This window comes from Ranitomeya variabilis, chromosome 5 (genome assembly GCF_051348905.1).
Source record: "Ranitomeya variabilis isolate aRanVar5 chromosome 5, aRanVar5.hap1, whole genome shotgun sequence".
Taxonomy (NCBI): Eukaryota; Metazoa; Chordata; class Amphibia; order Anura; family Dendrobatidae; genus Ranitomeya; species Ranitomeya variabilis.
The window spans coordinates 642440606-642458730 of NC_135236.1; the positions used below are offsets into that span (position 1 = coordinate 642440606).

Consider the following 18125-nt stretch of genomic DNA (forward strand, 5'->3'; position numbering starts at 1 on the left):
CTCATGCTATGCAGCATTAAAACTCTACTACTGGGATGTGTGGTGACATCAGTAAGGTTATCACAGTTCACAGCCACAGAACTCCGGTAACTTACTGATGGCACCCCTGATACTGTGAGAACTTACTGCCGAGTCTCACGTTGGAAGCGGTGAAGTCAGTAAGGTTGCGGCAGTTATAATATCTCTGTCGCTATCGTGTTATGTACGAAGAATCCTTCTGAGTTTAATCAGTATTCAATGGGTTGATCCCCTTTGCAATCTGTAGATAGATTTTGCTGATATTTTTCCTCATATGTAATAAAGGGGAAGTTAAGAGCTGAAAGTAGGACACTACAAGCTTTCAATATTAATTTTTTTGAAAGAGGGACTTCCAGGGCATGTAAAGTTTCAATTGAGTTGCAATCAAATTCAAAACCTTCTATGTAAGGAGAAACCACAGATCCGGAAATTGATGTGCATAAAACCGGGTCTGTCAAATCATAGGCTCTACTCTGTGCTTGACATTCGTCAAAAGTTAAATCTCCTTCCTTCACGACCTTTACCTTTAGAGAACCTTCTGTCCCATTTGGCTCTGACTTTGAGTTGCTGATTGGGGACTGAATCTTCCCTTTAGAAGATGGATCTCCTTAATTTGAAACCTGGCTAAGGGCATCAGCATCTGAGCTATAACCATCTAGAGAATAATTACTTGAATTCGATTTGCTACATGGGCATCTAACCCCATTTACATCTTCTAAACACACATTCTCCGTTGAGACAAAATTGACTCAGAACTCATTCACATGTAGAGTTGCACGGATCGGGATGTTGTCACGGACAGAAAGCAGATCAAGATTTAACAGATTTATTAACAGATGTAAACTCCATGCAGAGAGGAAATAAGTATGAGAGATAGGGTAATAAGCAATACTGGAACTGGAGGGATAAATAGGGGAAACAGGGGCTAGGCGAATGTCCAAAGGAAAAGAAAAGTAAAACTTATCAGTCTGTCGGTTTCTTGATTGCAGCATCTTGGTCTCCAATGGTGGCACCGACAACAGCGGCACGTGATGCTTCAGGGTCGTCCTGGGTAGACGGAGGTCCAGATCCACGATGCAGGCAGAGAGTCTTTGCTGAACTCAGTTCTATATGAGATGCCGCTGGAGCGTGGCTCTGCTCCGCGGTGTATGCGTGTGAGGAGCACACTCTGGCACAGTCACCTGTTCTCGGCTAGGCCGCGTGCACGTAGCAGTCACTGGTCTCACAAGTGAGTTACCTCCAGGGATGGAGGACAGCGGGTATGCAATTGTCTGGTGTCCATGAGTAATGGACACAGTCACGGGGGATGTGTAAGGTGGGCCTACGCTCTCGAGATGCTCTGCTAATAAGGTCTGCACCTCACTCTGCTGCGTGCTCTGTCTTGCCACTGGGACTCCTGTCTTTTTCCCGCGCACAGCCCTTTTTATCTCTGACCCGCCCCATGCTGACAAGTGCAAAGGTCGGTCCGGGCTAGAAAGCTCTTCCCCGTGCAACAATGGTCACAGTCCCGACAGTTCCGGAACCGGAACAAGAGATATACCCCCGGTCCAGTTCATCTTTTTACACACACATAGCCTGTGTTGTCATCTTGGGATAAGGAAGATCCCCCTGATTCGTATAAGGACGCCTCTTCTTTTCCCTGTTTGCCTCTATTGTCAATATCACTATTGCATTGGATATTATCCTCAGCTCATCCTTTATCAATAGTTGATTCATCCTGAGAATCAATTACAGGTTGATAAATATTCATTCCCCCTAATCCCTTTTCCATTATACCATGCATTGTTTCCATTTGTTTTATACAGTAAAGGGTCTCTTTGTATTATATTAAGATTTTCCCCTATAGTTATTTTCATTGTGACAATATTATTATAATCCAAAGCATAGTTTATTATTTGAGGATATTTTAAATCCCTAGATCCATAGTTCCTGTCCTGGAGTTCAATGGCTGGTTCATTTATAATGGGTAGTTAATATGTATGTAAATTGCCTGAGGGAGATTGAGTGACAGCTAGAATTCCCAATTTTTCATATATATACAATTGTTCAGAAGGACTACAAGTGCCATCAGCTGTCAGTGGTGTGACAGCCCTTGGGGTGGATGCTGGAGCCTTGACTTCGTGCCCTGCCTCCTATGTTCCTTAGGGAACATGTTTTCTTTAGAGAGCAGGAGAAAAATTCACATTTGAAAAGAAGTTTCATTCAAGGTATCGGAGAGTGTTAGCTGCTTACCTAGAGATATCAGCACTGAAGCAGTGGAGTTTCTGCCCATGCTCTCTCTCCTGTGGTCCGCTGTCAGTGCAGTGATATGTGGTGTAACAACTCTTCTGTTGATCTCTAGGACTTCGTTTTCATGTCCTGTCTCCTTACGTCATATCCAGCTACGCCATCGCATTTCTTGAACACTGGGTTACGTCCCAGCTTGGAATGCAAGCGTCAATTCCAATCACGGCATCATACGCGCACGGGCGCATTAACTTCACTGCGCATGCACATTGATACATGGGGATCACTAGACATATATAGCTCTACTTTTTCAGGTGTTCTGAAATCAGCATGTGAATTAGGATTACGGGGACAGGGGAGTCCAGCTGACATTAGCAGGCTGAATACATAGTGGGAGTATGATGTTGGCAAACAAGTCACTTGGTGACATATTTAAAGACCATACTCTGTAATACCAGCCAAACCACCTTAGCCTGTGACTGCCCACCATGAGCCTGCAGTTATCCATCCACACATCAAGCCTCCTGATGTCTTTTGTTATTTTTTTGTTAGCTCTCTGACGGAGCACTCTGCCCTTCAACATGTGGTGGTTTTAATTACAGCAGGATCCTACCTACCCATAAATACAGGCTTTTCTGAGAGAGGTATCCACCCAGGAATTCAAACTTTAACCTAAGAGAGGTATTGACACTAGACACGTAGGGTCCCAGCAGCGTGAAACTACCCTGTCGTTGGTTGCTGGGCAAGCATGAATTGAAAACCACAAAAAGAGGAAAAAATCCTCCAATATTCAAGAAAAAAACAAAAACACAAAAACAGGCAAAGAGGCTAAATGGGCCTCAATACAATTGCACTACCAGGGTGCAGCGGACCCAAGTAAAATGGCAACTGCACAGGTGCAATACCAAATGAAACAGCCAGCCTTCAATCAGGGAATGGCTATGTGGTACACTAATGCAGTTTCTATATAGGATTTTGGCTTTTTTAGGTAAGCATCTCTGCCTGTTTTTTTTTTTGTTTGTTTGTTTTTTCATGCATGAATTGGCGAAATTATGTGCTAAGCATCTAAATTTTTTCTTATTATCCAGAGCAGTATTGCTATTCATATTTCATATTTATTCTGTCTACATGCTTTAGCACGATAGAGTGCAACTTCTTTTGTATAGGCTACAATCTTATAAGGACCGACGAACCTGGGACCCAGTTTCCAAAAGGGAACCTTCAACTTAATGGTCTTTGAGGACACCCACACCAAATCCCCAACACGCAGGTCTGGACCCACTAAACGTCTCTGATCAGCCACACTCTTCTATTTGGACCCCATCTTAAATAATTAAGGACCCCTTGCCCCACAGAGGAAATAGATGATGAAAACCATTCTTCTTCATGTATTCCTGAAGAACGATTCCTATTAAATGAGCTAAACTGAGGATGAAACCCATATGCCCCAAATAACAGAACTTCCCAGTAGACTCATGACAATGGTTATTAACTGCAAATTCAGCTAGGGGTAAGTAAGTAACCAAATCATCCTGGTTCTCAGACACAAAACACCTAAGGTAAGTCTCAAGATTTTGGTTAACACATTCAGTTTGCCCATTAGACTTTGGATGAAACGCTGAAGAAAATGACATTTGGATCACCAAATGAGCGCAAAACACACTCCAAAATTTGGAAATAAATTCTACCTCTAGATTAGAAACAGTATTGGTAGGAATCCCATGTAATTTTACAATCTCTTTGATGAAAATTTGCACCAAGGCCTTGGCATTAGGTAATGCAATGAAATGTGACATCTTAAGCCCCCGTCACACTAAGCGAGGTCGCTAGCGAGATCGCTGCTGAGTCACAAGTTTTGTGACACAACAGCGACCTCAGTAGCGATCTCGCTATGTGTGACACGTACCAGCGATCAGGCCCCTGCTGTGAGATCGCTGGTCGTGTCGGAATGGCCTGGACCTTTTTTTGATCGTTGAGGTCCCGCTGACATCGCTGAATCGGTGTGTGTGACACGGATTCAGCGATGTCTTCACTGGTAACCAGGGTAAACATCGGGTTACTAAGCGCAGGGTCGTGCTTAGTAACCCGATGTTTACCCTGGTTACCATCGTAAATGTAAAAAAAACCAAACACTACATACTCACATTCCGGTGTCCGTCAGGTCCCTTGCCGTCTGCTTCCCGCACTGACTGACTGCCGGCCGTAAAGTGAAAGCACAGCACAGCGGTGACGTCACCGCTCTGCTGTTAGGGCCGGCGCTCAGTCAGTGCAGGAAGCGGACGCCGGGGGACGCGAAGGTGAGTATGTAGTGTTTGTTTTTTTACATTTTACACTGGTAACCAGGGTAAACATCGGGTTACTAAGCGCGGCCCTGCGCTTAGCAACCCGATGTTTACCCTGGTTACCCAGGGACCTCGGCATCGTTGGTTGCTGGAGAGCTGTCTGTGTGACAGCTCCCCAGCGCCACACAGCGACTAAACAGCGACGCTGCAGCGATCGGCATCGTTGTCTGTATCGCTGCAGCGTCGCTAAGTGTGACGGGGCCTTTACACACGACAAGGGTAGATCAGTGATGAAATCTACAAATAAATAGAGGCCAAGGTCTACTGGGAATCACCAATGGTTGGAGACACCCAAAAGGACGAGTATGAGATATATTAGAATGCATACAAACACTGCAGGCGGCTACATACTCTCAAACATCCTGATGCACCCCTGACCACCAAAAACACAGAGTAACAAAATCTGTGGTGGTTTTACCACCAAGATGTCTTGTCAAGACCGAATCATGATATTCACTAAGAATTCTGCATATAGATGCAATAACCACCCCTTTTTGCTATATAGGACCCGGTTCACAATTATCTCCACCTTCAGGTGACAATGAGATAAGTCATCTGCCTTAATGTTCTGGTTCCCCAGCCTATATGTAACAAAAAAGTTAAATCTGGTGAAGAATAACACCCATCTTGCCTGACTAGATGTTAGACGTTTTGCACTCAATATATACAAGATTCTTGTTATCCGTGATTATCATACCCGGATGAACTACCTCTTCCAAAAAATGACTCCACTCTTCAAAGGCCCACTTGATAGCCAAGAGTGCCTTGTTACCAATGTCAAAGTTTCTCTCAGCGGATGACAGTTTTTTAAAAAATATGCACATGGATGCCATTTACCAGGAGACTTCTACAATAAATGGCTCAGACGTCAGGCTGTACGAGAATCTGCACAGATGCAAAATACTCCTTCAAGGAGTCGAATGCCTCCCTAGCCAGACTGGACCATTTGAAAAAGACTGTCCCATTCCTGCTCATATCCGTCAGAGGCCTGGATACTACCAAAAAGTTTTAGATTAACTTACGGATATACAGGTGCTTCTCACAAAATTAGAATATCATCAACAAGTTAATTTATTTCAGTTCTTCAATACAAAAAGTGAAACTCATATATTAGATAGAGTCATTACAAACAGAGTGATCTATTTCAAGTGTTTATTTCTGGTAATGTTGATGATTATGGCTTACAGCCAATGAAAACCCAAAAGTCAGTAAATTAGAATACTTCATAACACCAGGTTTAAAAAATGATTTTATAATCCGAAATGTTGGCCTACTGAAATGTATGTTCAGTAAATGCACTCAATACTTGATCGGGGCTCCTTTTGCATCAAATACTGAATCAATGCAGCGTGACATGGAGGCGACCAGACTGTGGCACTGCTGAGGTGGTATGGAAGCCCATGTTGCTTTGATAGCAGCCTTCAGCTCGTCTGCATTGTTGGGTCTGTGGTCTCTCATCTTCCTCTTGACAATACCCCATAGATTCTCTTTGGGGTTATGATCAGATGAGTTCGCTGGCCAATCAAGCACAGTGATACTGTTGTCTTTAAATGAGGAATTGGTACTTTTGGCAGTGTGGACTGGTGCCCAGTCCTGCATGGCGTGCTCTAAAATTTCCTGGCAGATGACATGGCTACCAAAACAATTATTGATTGTGGAATACTTGACACTAGACCAGTGTTTCCCAAACTCCAGTCCTCATGGATCCCACAGGTCATGTTTTCAGGATTTCCATAGTGTTGTACAGGTGAGAGAATTCCTGAGGGCTTGATGAAACTTCCACCACCTGTGCAATACTAAGGAAATCCTGAGAACATGACCTGTGGGGTCCATGAGGACTGAAGTTTGGGAAACACTGCACTAGACCTTGGAAATCAAGGTCCGGAGTCTGGAGGATGAGTGGGAGAGACAGACAATCCAAGTTGCTTGAGGTCTAGTGTGAAGTTTCCACAATCAGTGATGGTTTGGGAAGTCATGCCATCTGCTGGTGTAGGTCCACTGTGCTTTATCAACACTGAACTTTGGTTAAAGAAAACAATGTTACTCAGTATCATCTTGTTAGTTTGGAAGGGCTTCTATGTGCATGGGAACTCCGCTAAGTGCCTATGTAACATCTATATATTCTAGAAGATTATTTTGCATTGCCCTACAGTGGGGAAAAAAAGTATTTAGTCAGCCACCAATTGTGCAAGTTCTCTGACTTAAAAAGATCAGAGATGCCTGTAATTGACATCATAGGTAGACCACAACTATGAGAGTTAAAATGAGAAAACAAATCCAGAAAGTCACCTTGTCTGATTTGGCTAGATTTGTTTTGCAAATTATGGTGGAAAATAAGTATTCGGTCACCTAAAAACATGCAAGATTTCTGGCTCTCACAGACCTGTAACTTCTTCTTTAAGAGACTCCTTTGTCCTCCACTCATTACCTGTAGTAATGGCACCTGTTTGAACTTATCCACAACCTCAAACAGTCACACTCCAAACTCCAATATGGTGAAGACCAAAAAGCTGTCGAAGGACACCAGAAACAAAATTGTAGCTCTGCACCAGGCTGGGAAGACTGAATCTGCAATAGGCAAGCAGCTTGGTATGATGAAACCAACCGGGGGAGCAATAATAAGAAAACGGAAGACATGCAAGACCAATGATAATCTCCCTCAATCTGGGGCTTCACGCAAGATCTCCCTGTGGAGTCAAAATGATCACAAGAACGGTGAGCAAAAATCCCAGAACCACACGGGGGGACCTAGAGAATGACCTGCATAGACTGAGACCACCGTAACAAAGGCTACCATCAGTAACACTCTATGCCGCCAGGGACTTAGATCCTGCAGTGCCAGATGAGTCCTCCTGCTTAAGCCAGTACATGTCGAGGCCCATCTATAGTTTTCTATAGAGCATTTACATTATCCAGAAGAGTATTGGGAGAATGTCATATGGCCTGATGAAACCAAAGTAGAACTGTTTGGTAGAAACAAAATTTGTCATGTTTGGAGGAGGCAGAATGCTGAGTTGCATCCAAAGAACATCATACCTACTGTGAAGCATGGGGGTGGCAACATCATGCTTTAGGGCTGTTTCTCTGCAAAGGGACCAGGACGCCTGAACCGTGTACATGAAAGAATGAATGGCGCCATGCATTGTGAGATTTTGAGTGCAAACCTCCTTCCATCAACGCAAGGGCATTGAAGATGAAACATGGATGAGTCTTTCAGCATGATAATGATCCCAAGCACACCACCAGGGCAATGAAGGAGTGGCTTTGTAAGAAGCATATGAAGGTCCTAGAGTGGCCTAGCCAGTCTCCAGATCTCAACCCCATAGAAAACCTTTGGAGGGAGTTGAAAGTCCGTGTTGCCCAGTGACAGGCCCAAAACATCACTGCTCTAGAGGATGGAGGAATGGGCCAACATACCACAAACAGTGTGTGCCAACCTTGTGAAGACTTACAGAAAACGTTTGACCTCTAACATTGCCAACAAAGGATATGTAACAAAATATCGAGATGAACTTTTGTTAATGACCAAATACTTATTTTCCACCATAATTTGCAAAATAAATCTTGCCAAATCAGACAAGGTGATTTTCTGGATTTGTTTTCTCATTTTGACTCTCATAGTTGTGGTCTACCTATGATGTCAATTACAGGCCTCTCTCATCTTTTTAAGTTGAAGAACTTGCACAATTGGTAGCTGATTAAATACTTTTTTTCCCCACTGTATATAAGCAATTACACAATATCTAACTTTCTTAATGGCTCTCATTCTGATGTATCATTTGTTTCCAATTGAAAGAAACTAGATAGGATTTATCAGAAGGAGGAGAAGGAGCTGTTCAATTATGTAAGGAGGAATGCAGAAAATGCCATAAACACAGTTATCTGTCAGCTGCAGGTCATAAGAGGAGGTCAGGACTGGTTTGAAGACTTTTCAATTAACATTTTTCACTTTTGCTACAATTTATTTAAATAATGTATTTTTTGCCCAGCAGAAGTCAGTGGAGTTCAGCAAAAAGTCTAATTATAGGAACCAATGACTTCTCCTGCAGTTACAGACTAAAAAATTCAAGTTAACAAGTTACATTAATGGTGAGCTTTTAACCAAATTAATTAGTTATTATTCTATATTTTTTATTTCTTATATTTTAACCTGGGGCTCCAGTTAGTAAAAAAAAAAAGAAGACCGAAAAAATGGGACCTTAAAATACAACTTTTATTAGAAAGTCTAAAACAAGTGAAGTTGCGGGTTCATGTTAAGCGGTTTAAATGTCAGTACTGAAGACAAATTTCATAAAAAGGGTCAACAGAGAGATGACAATAAATCACTCTATGTATAGACTGATGCGCCCTAGAATACCCTTATAAATACCGTGGCAGTGGAGGTTTCTGTGGTATGGTGCCCCCACTCGACAGCAGCTGTCCCTTGGAGACCCTAGTACGCCCTTAAACATAAAGTGTAGAGCACATAATATCCCATTAGTTACTGGGGTTATGTGGAAAAGGTAGCACAGGTAAAGTGAAAAGGACTAATCTAATCAAAAAAGGGCAAAAAAAACAGAATAATCCTAATATTGCCATGCAGCCATTGGAATAAGCCATAGATCTCCTGGTGAACCCCAATGTCCCTGGGATAAGAAGCGCTGTGGAATAAAATAGCGCTATATAAGCAAAGCATAATAAATAAATAAATTATACAACATGGGGGCTGTATTATACTATATGGGGACTGCATTATACTTTATGGTGCAGCATTATACTATATGGGGGCTGCATTATACTTTATAGGGGCTGCACTATACTTTATGGGGCTACATTATACTATAAGGGGCTGCATTATACCGTACTATATGGGGTCTGCATTATACTATATGGGGCTGCATTTTACCATATACCATATAGGGGCTGCATTATACTATATGGAGATGCATTATACTATATAGGCTGGCATTATAGTATATGGGGGCTGCATTATACTATATGGGGCTGAATTATACTATATGGGGCTGCATTTTACCATATACCATATAGGGTCTGCATTATACTATATGGAGATACATTATACCATAGAGGGGCTGCTTTATACCATATGGGGGCTTCATTAAACTATATAGGCTTGCATTATACTATATGGGGGCTGCATTATACTATATGGGCCTGAATTATACTATATGGGGCTGCATTATACTATGTGTGGCTGCATTATACTATATGGGAACTGCATTATACTATATAAGGGCTGCATAATACTATATGGGGGCTGCATTATACTATATGGGGCTGCATTATTTCATATGGGGGCTGCATTATACCTTATGGGGGCTGTATTATACTCTATCAAGGACTATGGGGTGCATTATACTGTATGTACTATATGGGGGCTGCATTAACTCTGTCGAGGACATTATACTAAGGATTCGGGGGTGTATTATACTGTATGGAGACTATGGGGAATGCATTATGCTATATGAAGGACTATGGGAAGTGCATTGCACTATAAGGAGGACTATGGGACTATGAGGGGTGCATTATACTATATGGAGGACTATGGGGGGTGCATTATACAATATGGAGGACTATGGGTGCATTATACTATATGGAGTACTATGGGGAGTGTATTATACTATATGGAGGACTACGGGGCACATTATACTATGTGGAGGACTATGGAGCACATTATACTATATGGAGGACTATGGGGCACATTATACTGTATGGAGGACTATGAGGTGTGCATTATACAATATGGAGGACTATTGGGTGCATTATACTTTGGACAGGACTATAGGGTATATTATACTAAACAAGCAAAATGCTGCCTTTTCATTGAGTGATTGGATTATTTATACCAGAACAAAAATCATTGTTCTCAGCAGCGCACCTCACAATGAAATCTGCAGATAAGCTGCTGATAACATGATACTGTATGGGGTCTATTAGTTATCATTCTTTCCCCATCATTCTCTATCATCTGGTGCAAAGAGGCTGGGAAACAAGTGTTGAACGACTTCAATATTGTCGATCTCGCTTTAACGGCCTGTACTCAGCACATGTAAATACAACCAAAATGTTTCTGTGTGATGATGCAATATGTTAGTATTTGGTGCCCCACTTTAAACTTTTGCCCAGGGCCCCATTTTGTTTCATACTGGCCATGGATGAGTGTAGTAGCATGGATGACTACTACCTGAATACTCAGGTGGCGGGACACTATATGGCCCAAGACAGCAACATCATAGAAGCATGTTTGTTTGATGAGGCAACCTAACACAAAGAGGAGCCTTTGGGTTTTCATTGGCTGTAAGCCATAATAATCAACATTAACAGAAATAAACACATGAAATAGATCACTCTGTAATGACTCTATATAATGTATGAGTTTCACTTTTTGTATTGAAGAACTGAAATAAATTAACTTTTTGATGATATTCTAATTTTATGAGAGGCACGTGTAGCCATACTCAGTGCTTATTTTTTGCAGGGCGTGTAGTTTTGAAAGACTCCATTCATTTTACCACACAATGTGCTGAAAAATGTGATAATAAATCCAAATATAGTGAACTGGTGGGAAAAAAATTGTAATTCCATCATCATATTTTTTTTATTCCCGTTGTTCATTGTACAGTAAAAATTATCTGGGGACATGATTCTCCAGGTCACAATTAATTAACTATGCCAAGCATGTATAGTTTTTTAAAATCTTAACGAAGAAAAGAAATTGCAAATTTTATAAAAAAAATAAATATTATGTTTGTTGTAGTTTTCCAAAAGCCAAAATATTTTTATTTCAGACTTGGTTTTTGTGCTTGGCGAGTTGAAATTTTATTGATATCATTCTGGGTTATATGGGATGTTTTGTTGACTTTTGTTGTACTTTTTTTTTGGTGTTTTTTTTCTTTTTACAGTATTTTATGGGTCCGTTGATACCAAATATTATTATTATTTTAATTTTTACATTTCATTATTTTTAAAGGGAGTGATTTGGATTTTTAGAGTTTATTTTTATATTTTTGAAAACTGTAGCAGACCTAAGGCTTCCATAACAACAAATTGGCACCCTATGATCACGTCACGAAGGCATTAATGTCCGGCAGAGGTTTCAGCTGCACTCAGTCCCTGAGACCTGAGGAAGCTTAAAGACCCAATAGGACATGACAGGGAAAGGCCTAAATATACATTTTTGCATTGGGGGGTAGTAGTCTCACATTACGCCTCTGGTAATAACTATAATAAGTGCACTGTAAGTGCTATCTTACAACACAGAATTCAGTTTTTCTTGTCGTCACCCACCAGGTAATAGTTAAATTTATCTTGACTATGCTCTAAATATTAGAACCACATAGAAGCCGAGAACAATGGGGCCCAGACATCCCAGCAGTTTCCTATTAGGAAGCAATGTCTTAGCCAAACCCTGCTCTCCATCAGATCCCCCTAACTGCTTGGGGACTCATTTTAACCTCACACAATGACAGGAAGCTGCTTCTTAACCCCTGCCTGTCTGAGCTTCCTCTTCACCTGGGTCCTGCTTGCCTTCCATGAACTTAAAGGCTGAAGTGCAAGGGCAGGGAAGGAACTGGGTCAGTAATTCTGTCCTTACACATCCAGAATGGAGAGTTTCGCTCTTCAGCTACTGTTTTCATGTCTTTAATTTACTTGTACAATAACCCATTAGGTTCAAGCTGCGCATCTTGTAGATTCCCACGAAACAATGCAGTGTTGTTTCTTCTCGACTTCCTGTTTTCAATATATATATGTGTAATCTGAATGTCAGGAAATCTTACCAAATTTTGTTTCATATTCTCAATATCCAGTGGAATCCAGAAGTTTACATATACTTTATAAAAAGACACATACAGTATGCATGTTTTTCTCAATATCTGACATGAAATCAGAATAAACCTTTCCCGTTTTAGGTCAATTAGGATTACCATAATTATTAATATTTGCCAAATGCCAGAATAATGAGAGAGATTGTTTTAAGATATGTTTATTACTTACCGCAAAGTGAAAAGTTTACATACACTAAGATTACTATGCCTTTAAACAATTCTGGACTGCCCATATGATGATGTCATATGTTTGGAAGCTTCTGATTTTTTGGCAACATCTGAGTTAATTGGAGACATACCTGTAGATGTATTTTAATGCACACCTGAAACACACTGCTTCTTTGTGCAGCATCATGGGAAAGTTTCAAGAAATCTGCCAAGATATTGTGGACTTGCACAAGTCTGGCTCACCCTTGGGTACAATTTCAAGATACCTGAAGGTGCCTCTGTAGGTGTATCTGTACAAACAATTATACGCAAGTACAAACAAGATGGAAATGTCCAGCTATCATAACACTCAGGACGGAGACGGGTTCTGTGTCCCAGAGATGAACGTGCTTTGGTCTGACATATGCATATTAACCCAAGAACAAAAGCAAAGGACCTTGTGAAGATAATGGAGCAAGCTGGTAAGATTGTGTCAATATCCACAGTGAAACAATTACGGTGTCGACATGAGCTGAAAGGTCACGCTGCCAGGAAGAAGCCATTACTCCAAAAGAAAGTTAAAAAAGCCAGATTAATGTTTGCAAATGCACACAGGAACAAAGACCTTAATTTTTGGAGACATGTCCTGTGGTCTGATGAAATTAAAACTGAGCTTTTTGGGCATAATGACCATTGTTATGTTTGGAGAAAAAAATGGAAAAGCTTGAAAGCCTAAGAACACCATCCCAACTGTGAAACACGGTGGTGGCTGCATCATGTTATGGGTTTGTTTTGCTGCAGGAGGTACTGGTGCACTTCAAAAATAGATGGCATCATGAGAAAAGAAGATTATGCAGCAATACTGATACAACATCTCAAGACATCAGCCAGGAAGTTAAAGCTTGGGCAGAAATGGGTTTTCCAAATGGACAATGACCTGAAGCATACTGACAAAATTGTAAGAAAGTGGCTTAAGGATAACAAAGTCAATGTTTTGGAGTGAGCATCACAAAGCACTGATCTCAATCATATTGAAAATGTGTGGGGAAAGCTGAAAAGGCCGGTGTGAGCAAGGAGACCTACAAACCTGGATCAGTTACACCAGTTTTGTCTGGAGAAATGGGCCAAAATTCTGACCAACTATTGTAGAAGCTTGCGGAAGGAGATCCCAAATGTTTAACCAAAGTCATTCAGTTTGGGTGGGTGGGGATAAGGTAAAAGAGAGTATGCAGACAGGACAGCATGGGATCACAAATGAGTCTTTCTTTGATGTAAAATACTGTTTTAAAACAGACAGGAAAATGTTTTACCTCACAAAAAGAATCAGCTGTGATCTGTGTTGTAATGTCTGTATACTTTTGTTTCCTCCCCTGTCCAGGTGCTGTGGTATAATCAGACCATGTCCTTGTACGGACAGACAAAACCATTACACAGTACATAGCTGGGGTATATTCATAAGATTATTTCAGACCAGACCAGAGTACAATAAGGGACTGGTTAGATGTTTTTTTCTCTGCAACGCCTGTTTAACCAATTGAAAACAAACAAAGGGGAGCATAGTTTGTGGGGCTCTGCATGTTGCATCCTATTATATGTAAGAGTAAGGACTATTCATGTTGTATAGAGGTCAAATGGGTATTTATACTATTAACACATATTTTATGGAAGTTATGGTTAATATTTAACTTTAAAGAAGCACTTCCATCAAAGTTTTTATTCTGTTAAAATACTGCAATCATCATATTATATAGCACTATGTACTTCCAATTGCTAATTTTGCCTTTCTACCCAGTTAATTCTTCTTTTTTCCATTAAGTCTATGACCTCACATAAATGAAAAAATACTAGCTGAATCTTTTAAGGTTCTATGTAGGAACATGAGGTCTCTTTTCCCTGTATGTGTCATTATTAGAACTACAATTCTACATCACTGCAAAGTCCCTGGCAGTTTAGCTCCAACTCCTGTCCCAGCTGCTCTGCTCCTCCCCCCTGCCAGGGACTTTGTTATGATGTTGAATTGTAGTTCTAATGATGACTCATGCAAGAAAATGAGACCTCCTGTTCCTACATAGAGCCTGCTTCTAGTCACAGCATGTTATGCTCCTAATAAAAAGGAGACAAATTATTTGGGTAGAAAGGCAAAATCAGCAATTGCATGTACACGGTGCTATATAATACGATGAATGCAATATGATAAGAGGATAAAAACTTTGATTGGAGCGCTTCTTTAACATTATACTCATGTTACAATGTGATATGCACCTGCATTGTCATCTATGATGTGGTTTTATTATCTTTTTATGCAATACAACAACATTTTTTAGCTAAAAACTCATTTACCTTTTTTGTTCAATTCATAGCTAATAAATATGAATATATGACACATGAAAGCTATGTCCACTTTTAAGCTATAAAAAAAAGAGTTGAGGCGTTCTATAAAAAACATTCTTTTTGGCAAGCATTAATTATATACATGTCTAACTGAAAGTGCGTCAAAATTTTTCACACAGATAGTGCCAAAAAACTGGTGTACTTTCAATAATAAATATTCCCCAGTTTTTCTATAGGCATGAGTCTTCATCCTACCATCTGACCTACTTGAGTTCTCCTCCTTGACGGTCTACTGTCTGTAAATAAGTATTCTAAACCTGTCTAGCATTAGACCGGTTGTATCATTAAAGCACATACCAAGAGGAATTTCTCAGTTTTCAGAGTATCAAGGTTGTCATTAGATGCTCAGATTAATTTTATTTTTAAGCCATAGCATAGGTAACTTGTCTACAACATGGCTGTCAAATTGCTGCTTGCCTAGGGAGATGGGTTTTCTTCTAACGTTGCCTTCTCGATGACTGGAAGGTTCATGTCCATTTCACTTACATGAACTTCAGCCATAGCTTCCAGCAGCATATCCTTGAGAATTTCTATCTGAACTTTCAAGTAATTATTTTCCTCTTCCAAAATTTTATTCTTCTCTTCTAGAAGCGCCAAGGAAATCGGGGCTTTGGGTGTATCAAGAGGAGGTTCTTCGGCGATCCACTGACCAGTGAGGAACGCATATGTTTGATTACCCAGCTTTATTTTTGGGGGACCTAGTTCATCAGTCCAGGCAAGATTGGGAAGACGGTAGAAGGAAGTTGCTGTGAAGGGTGCTCTTCGAGGGCTCTTCTTTGGTGTAAACTTGTAGGATGATAGATAGCTAAGAAGAGGACCAAAGAGCCAGTCTTTCGCCATGTTGCTTTGATAGCAGTTGCCCTTTAATTGGGAGTTCTGGAAGACTCTAGGTTCAACATCTGGTTTTCTTTAATTGCCCTATGTTAAAAATGTGCAATATATTATTAGTTACAGTAAAGTATCACTTAATTTCGCACAGAGGATCCCAACTTTTTTTTAGATCACCATGAGCCAATTACAAATACAACAGATATAAGTTTAATGGAAAAACCTACCTCCAATCTGCTGAGTCTTCCATTAGTCAGAGAGGTTTTGCTGTCATGGTAGCAACACCTTTATCACCTAAGCAGTTGCCAGGTAACAGCCATTGTTCTAGATTTGCATGTTAGAATTCCACTTTGGAATGGGTCTACTTGATTTCTTAACCCCTTCAGTTCCAGTCTTATTTTAAAACAATTTTTAATGTTTTCATCGATTTAGAAAGAAGATACCTTTATTTATTAGATATTATTTTAGACAGTATTTTTAATGGCACCATGTTGGAGTCTTAGTAACTTTTATGAACTTTTTTGAAGGGAAATGGAAAAAAAAGTACCAGAAATCCACCACTGTTTTTTTGCATTTTAGGTTTATGCAGATTATCATGCAGCTTAAAAACAAGTTACCTTTATTCTTTGGGTTGTTACTATTATGGAGATTCCAAATATTTATTATTTTTTTATGCTTTATTATGGTTGCACAACATTAGCAATTTCATGAAAAATAGTCTCTATGTCCCTGCATTTCTAAGAGCAACAGTTTTTTTTTCCACAATGTAACCATTCATGGCTTGCTTTTTATTACCTAGTAAAAAATTAACCATTTTGGAGTATATATATAAATTACATTAATAAATAATTATTAATTATATAAATTAATATTAAATTCTTAAAAACCAAAAAAATCGATGAGGTGTGGTGAATGAGAAATGTCATGCTTTTTTATGACGTCGACTTTTTGGCTTCAATAGCATATTAACTTTATTATATCGATCATTATTATTGCAGTAATGCCATAATTGTATCAAGGATAGAACAGTTGCTCATGATTACAGGCACATATATAAAAAATTATGCAAAAAAATAGGAATTTATGGCAGGCGCTTCCATCCAGAGGGAAACTCCAAAAATGGGAGTCTTGTATCATTATTTTCATACACAAGTATTTCCCTTACATCAGAATATTGATGTATCCATCTATAACATATTGATAGTTACATCAATATGTTGTAGATTCTGATGTAAGGGAAATACTTATGGATGAAAATATTGATACAGGATCAAATCCAATGATGAATTATGTATGAAATGTGATTCTAAAGCAGTGAAACGAACAGAGGGTTACTAGATCTACTCATAGAGAAAACAATTGGAGATGAAGAAATATATATGGGAGTTTAACCCCTTTCACAATAGGTCACCTTAGATGGAGAACCCCACCCATCAAAATAGGGAAGTATATAAAACCTTTGCTAGGAGGTGTATACCTCCAGACTCCTGATGAAGGCTTTGCTAAGCAGAAACAGATTTAATATTTTATATATTTTTAATATATTCATTTTCATTTTTTTTTAAAGAAAAATTTATATTGTCAACACCTTTGCTGGTTTACTTAGATCCATTTTTGTAGTTTCCTTTGGATGGAAGAACCTGACAGAAATTCCTATTTTTGCAAATTTTTAATATACACTCACGTGGCAAGGAAGTATTTGGGAAGGATTAATTACCTACACGGACTACTGGAACGGCAGCATACCAGTGAAGGAACCTTGTGGTATTCAAACGACGTCTAGCATTGTGCCTAATTACACAACCTGTACATGTGAGTGTGACAAACTAACATTCATCTTTCCTTAAACTTGTGTAGACTACGCTAAGATAGCACTTTCTGTTTGTATTCCCTATTTCTTCATCCTTTCTGTAATTTTTGTGATTAAAGGAACATGGCAGTCCTTTGCCCAAATAGAACCATACCTTTCCAAAGGATATGTCTGGTACTGCACTTCTGCTATATTTCATTTAAAGAGGTTGTCCACTACTAGGACAACCCCTGCTCAATCGTCATGTTTTCCCCTGGTAAAATAATAACACTTAGAGCTAAAGTAGAGGACAACCTCTGATGCCTGGCACTATTGTTTTTTTGCTTTTTTTTAAAGCACCCATGCTTTCCTAACACTAGATAACTCGTTTAAAGATTCCAGCATTGAGCAGTGGTATACTGTTGGACCCAGTAATGCAAAATCGAGAATCTCTACAGGTCTTTAGTATGGACTTGCAGTCACCCTGTGTTTTGTCCTAAAATTTCAAACTACAGTAGGACATGCCCCAGTTTTTTTCTCAACCAAATTTTATGACAA

General features: G+C 39.8%; 1 protein-coding gene across 1 annotated transcript; it reads right to left on the reverse strand.

Annotated features, from left to right (window-relative positions):
• Positions 1 to 15367: 15367 nt before the first annotated feature.
• Positions 15368 to 15790, reverse strand: CBY3 (chibby family member 3). Its single transcript, XM_077262988.1, has one exon. The coding sequence runs from the start codon at positions 15788 to 15790 to the stop codon at positions 15368 to 15370; it is 423 nt and encodes a 140-aa protein (XP_077119103.1).
• Between the last annotated feature and the right edge of the window lie 2335 nt (positions 15791 to 18125).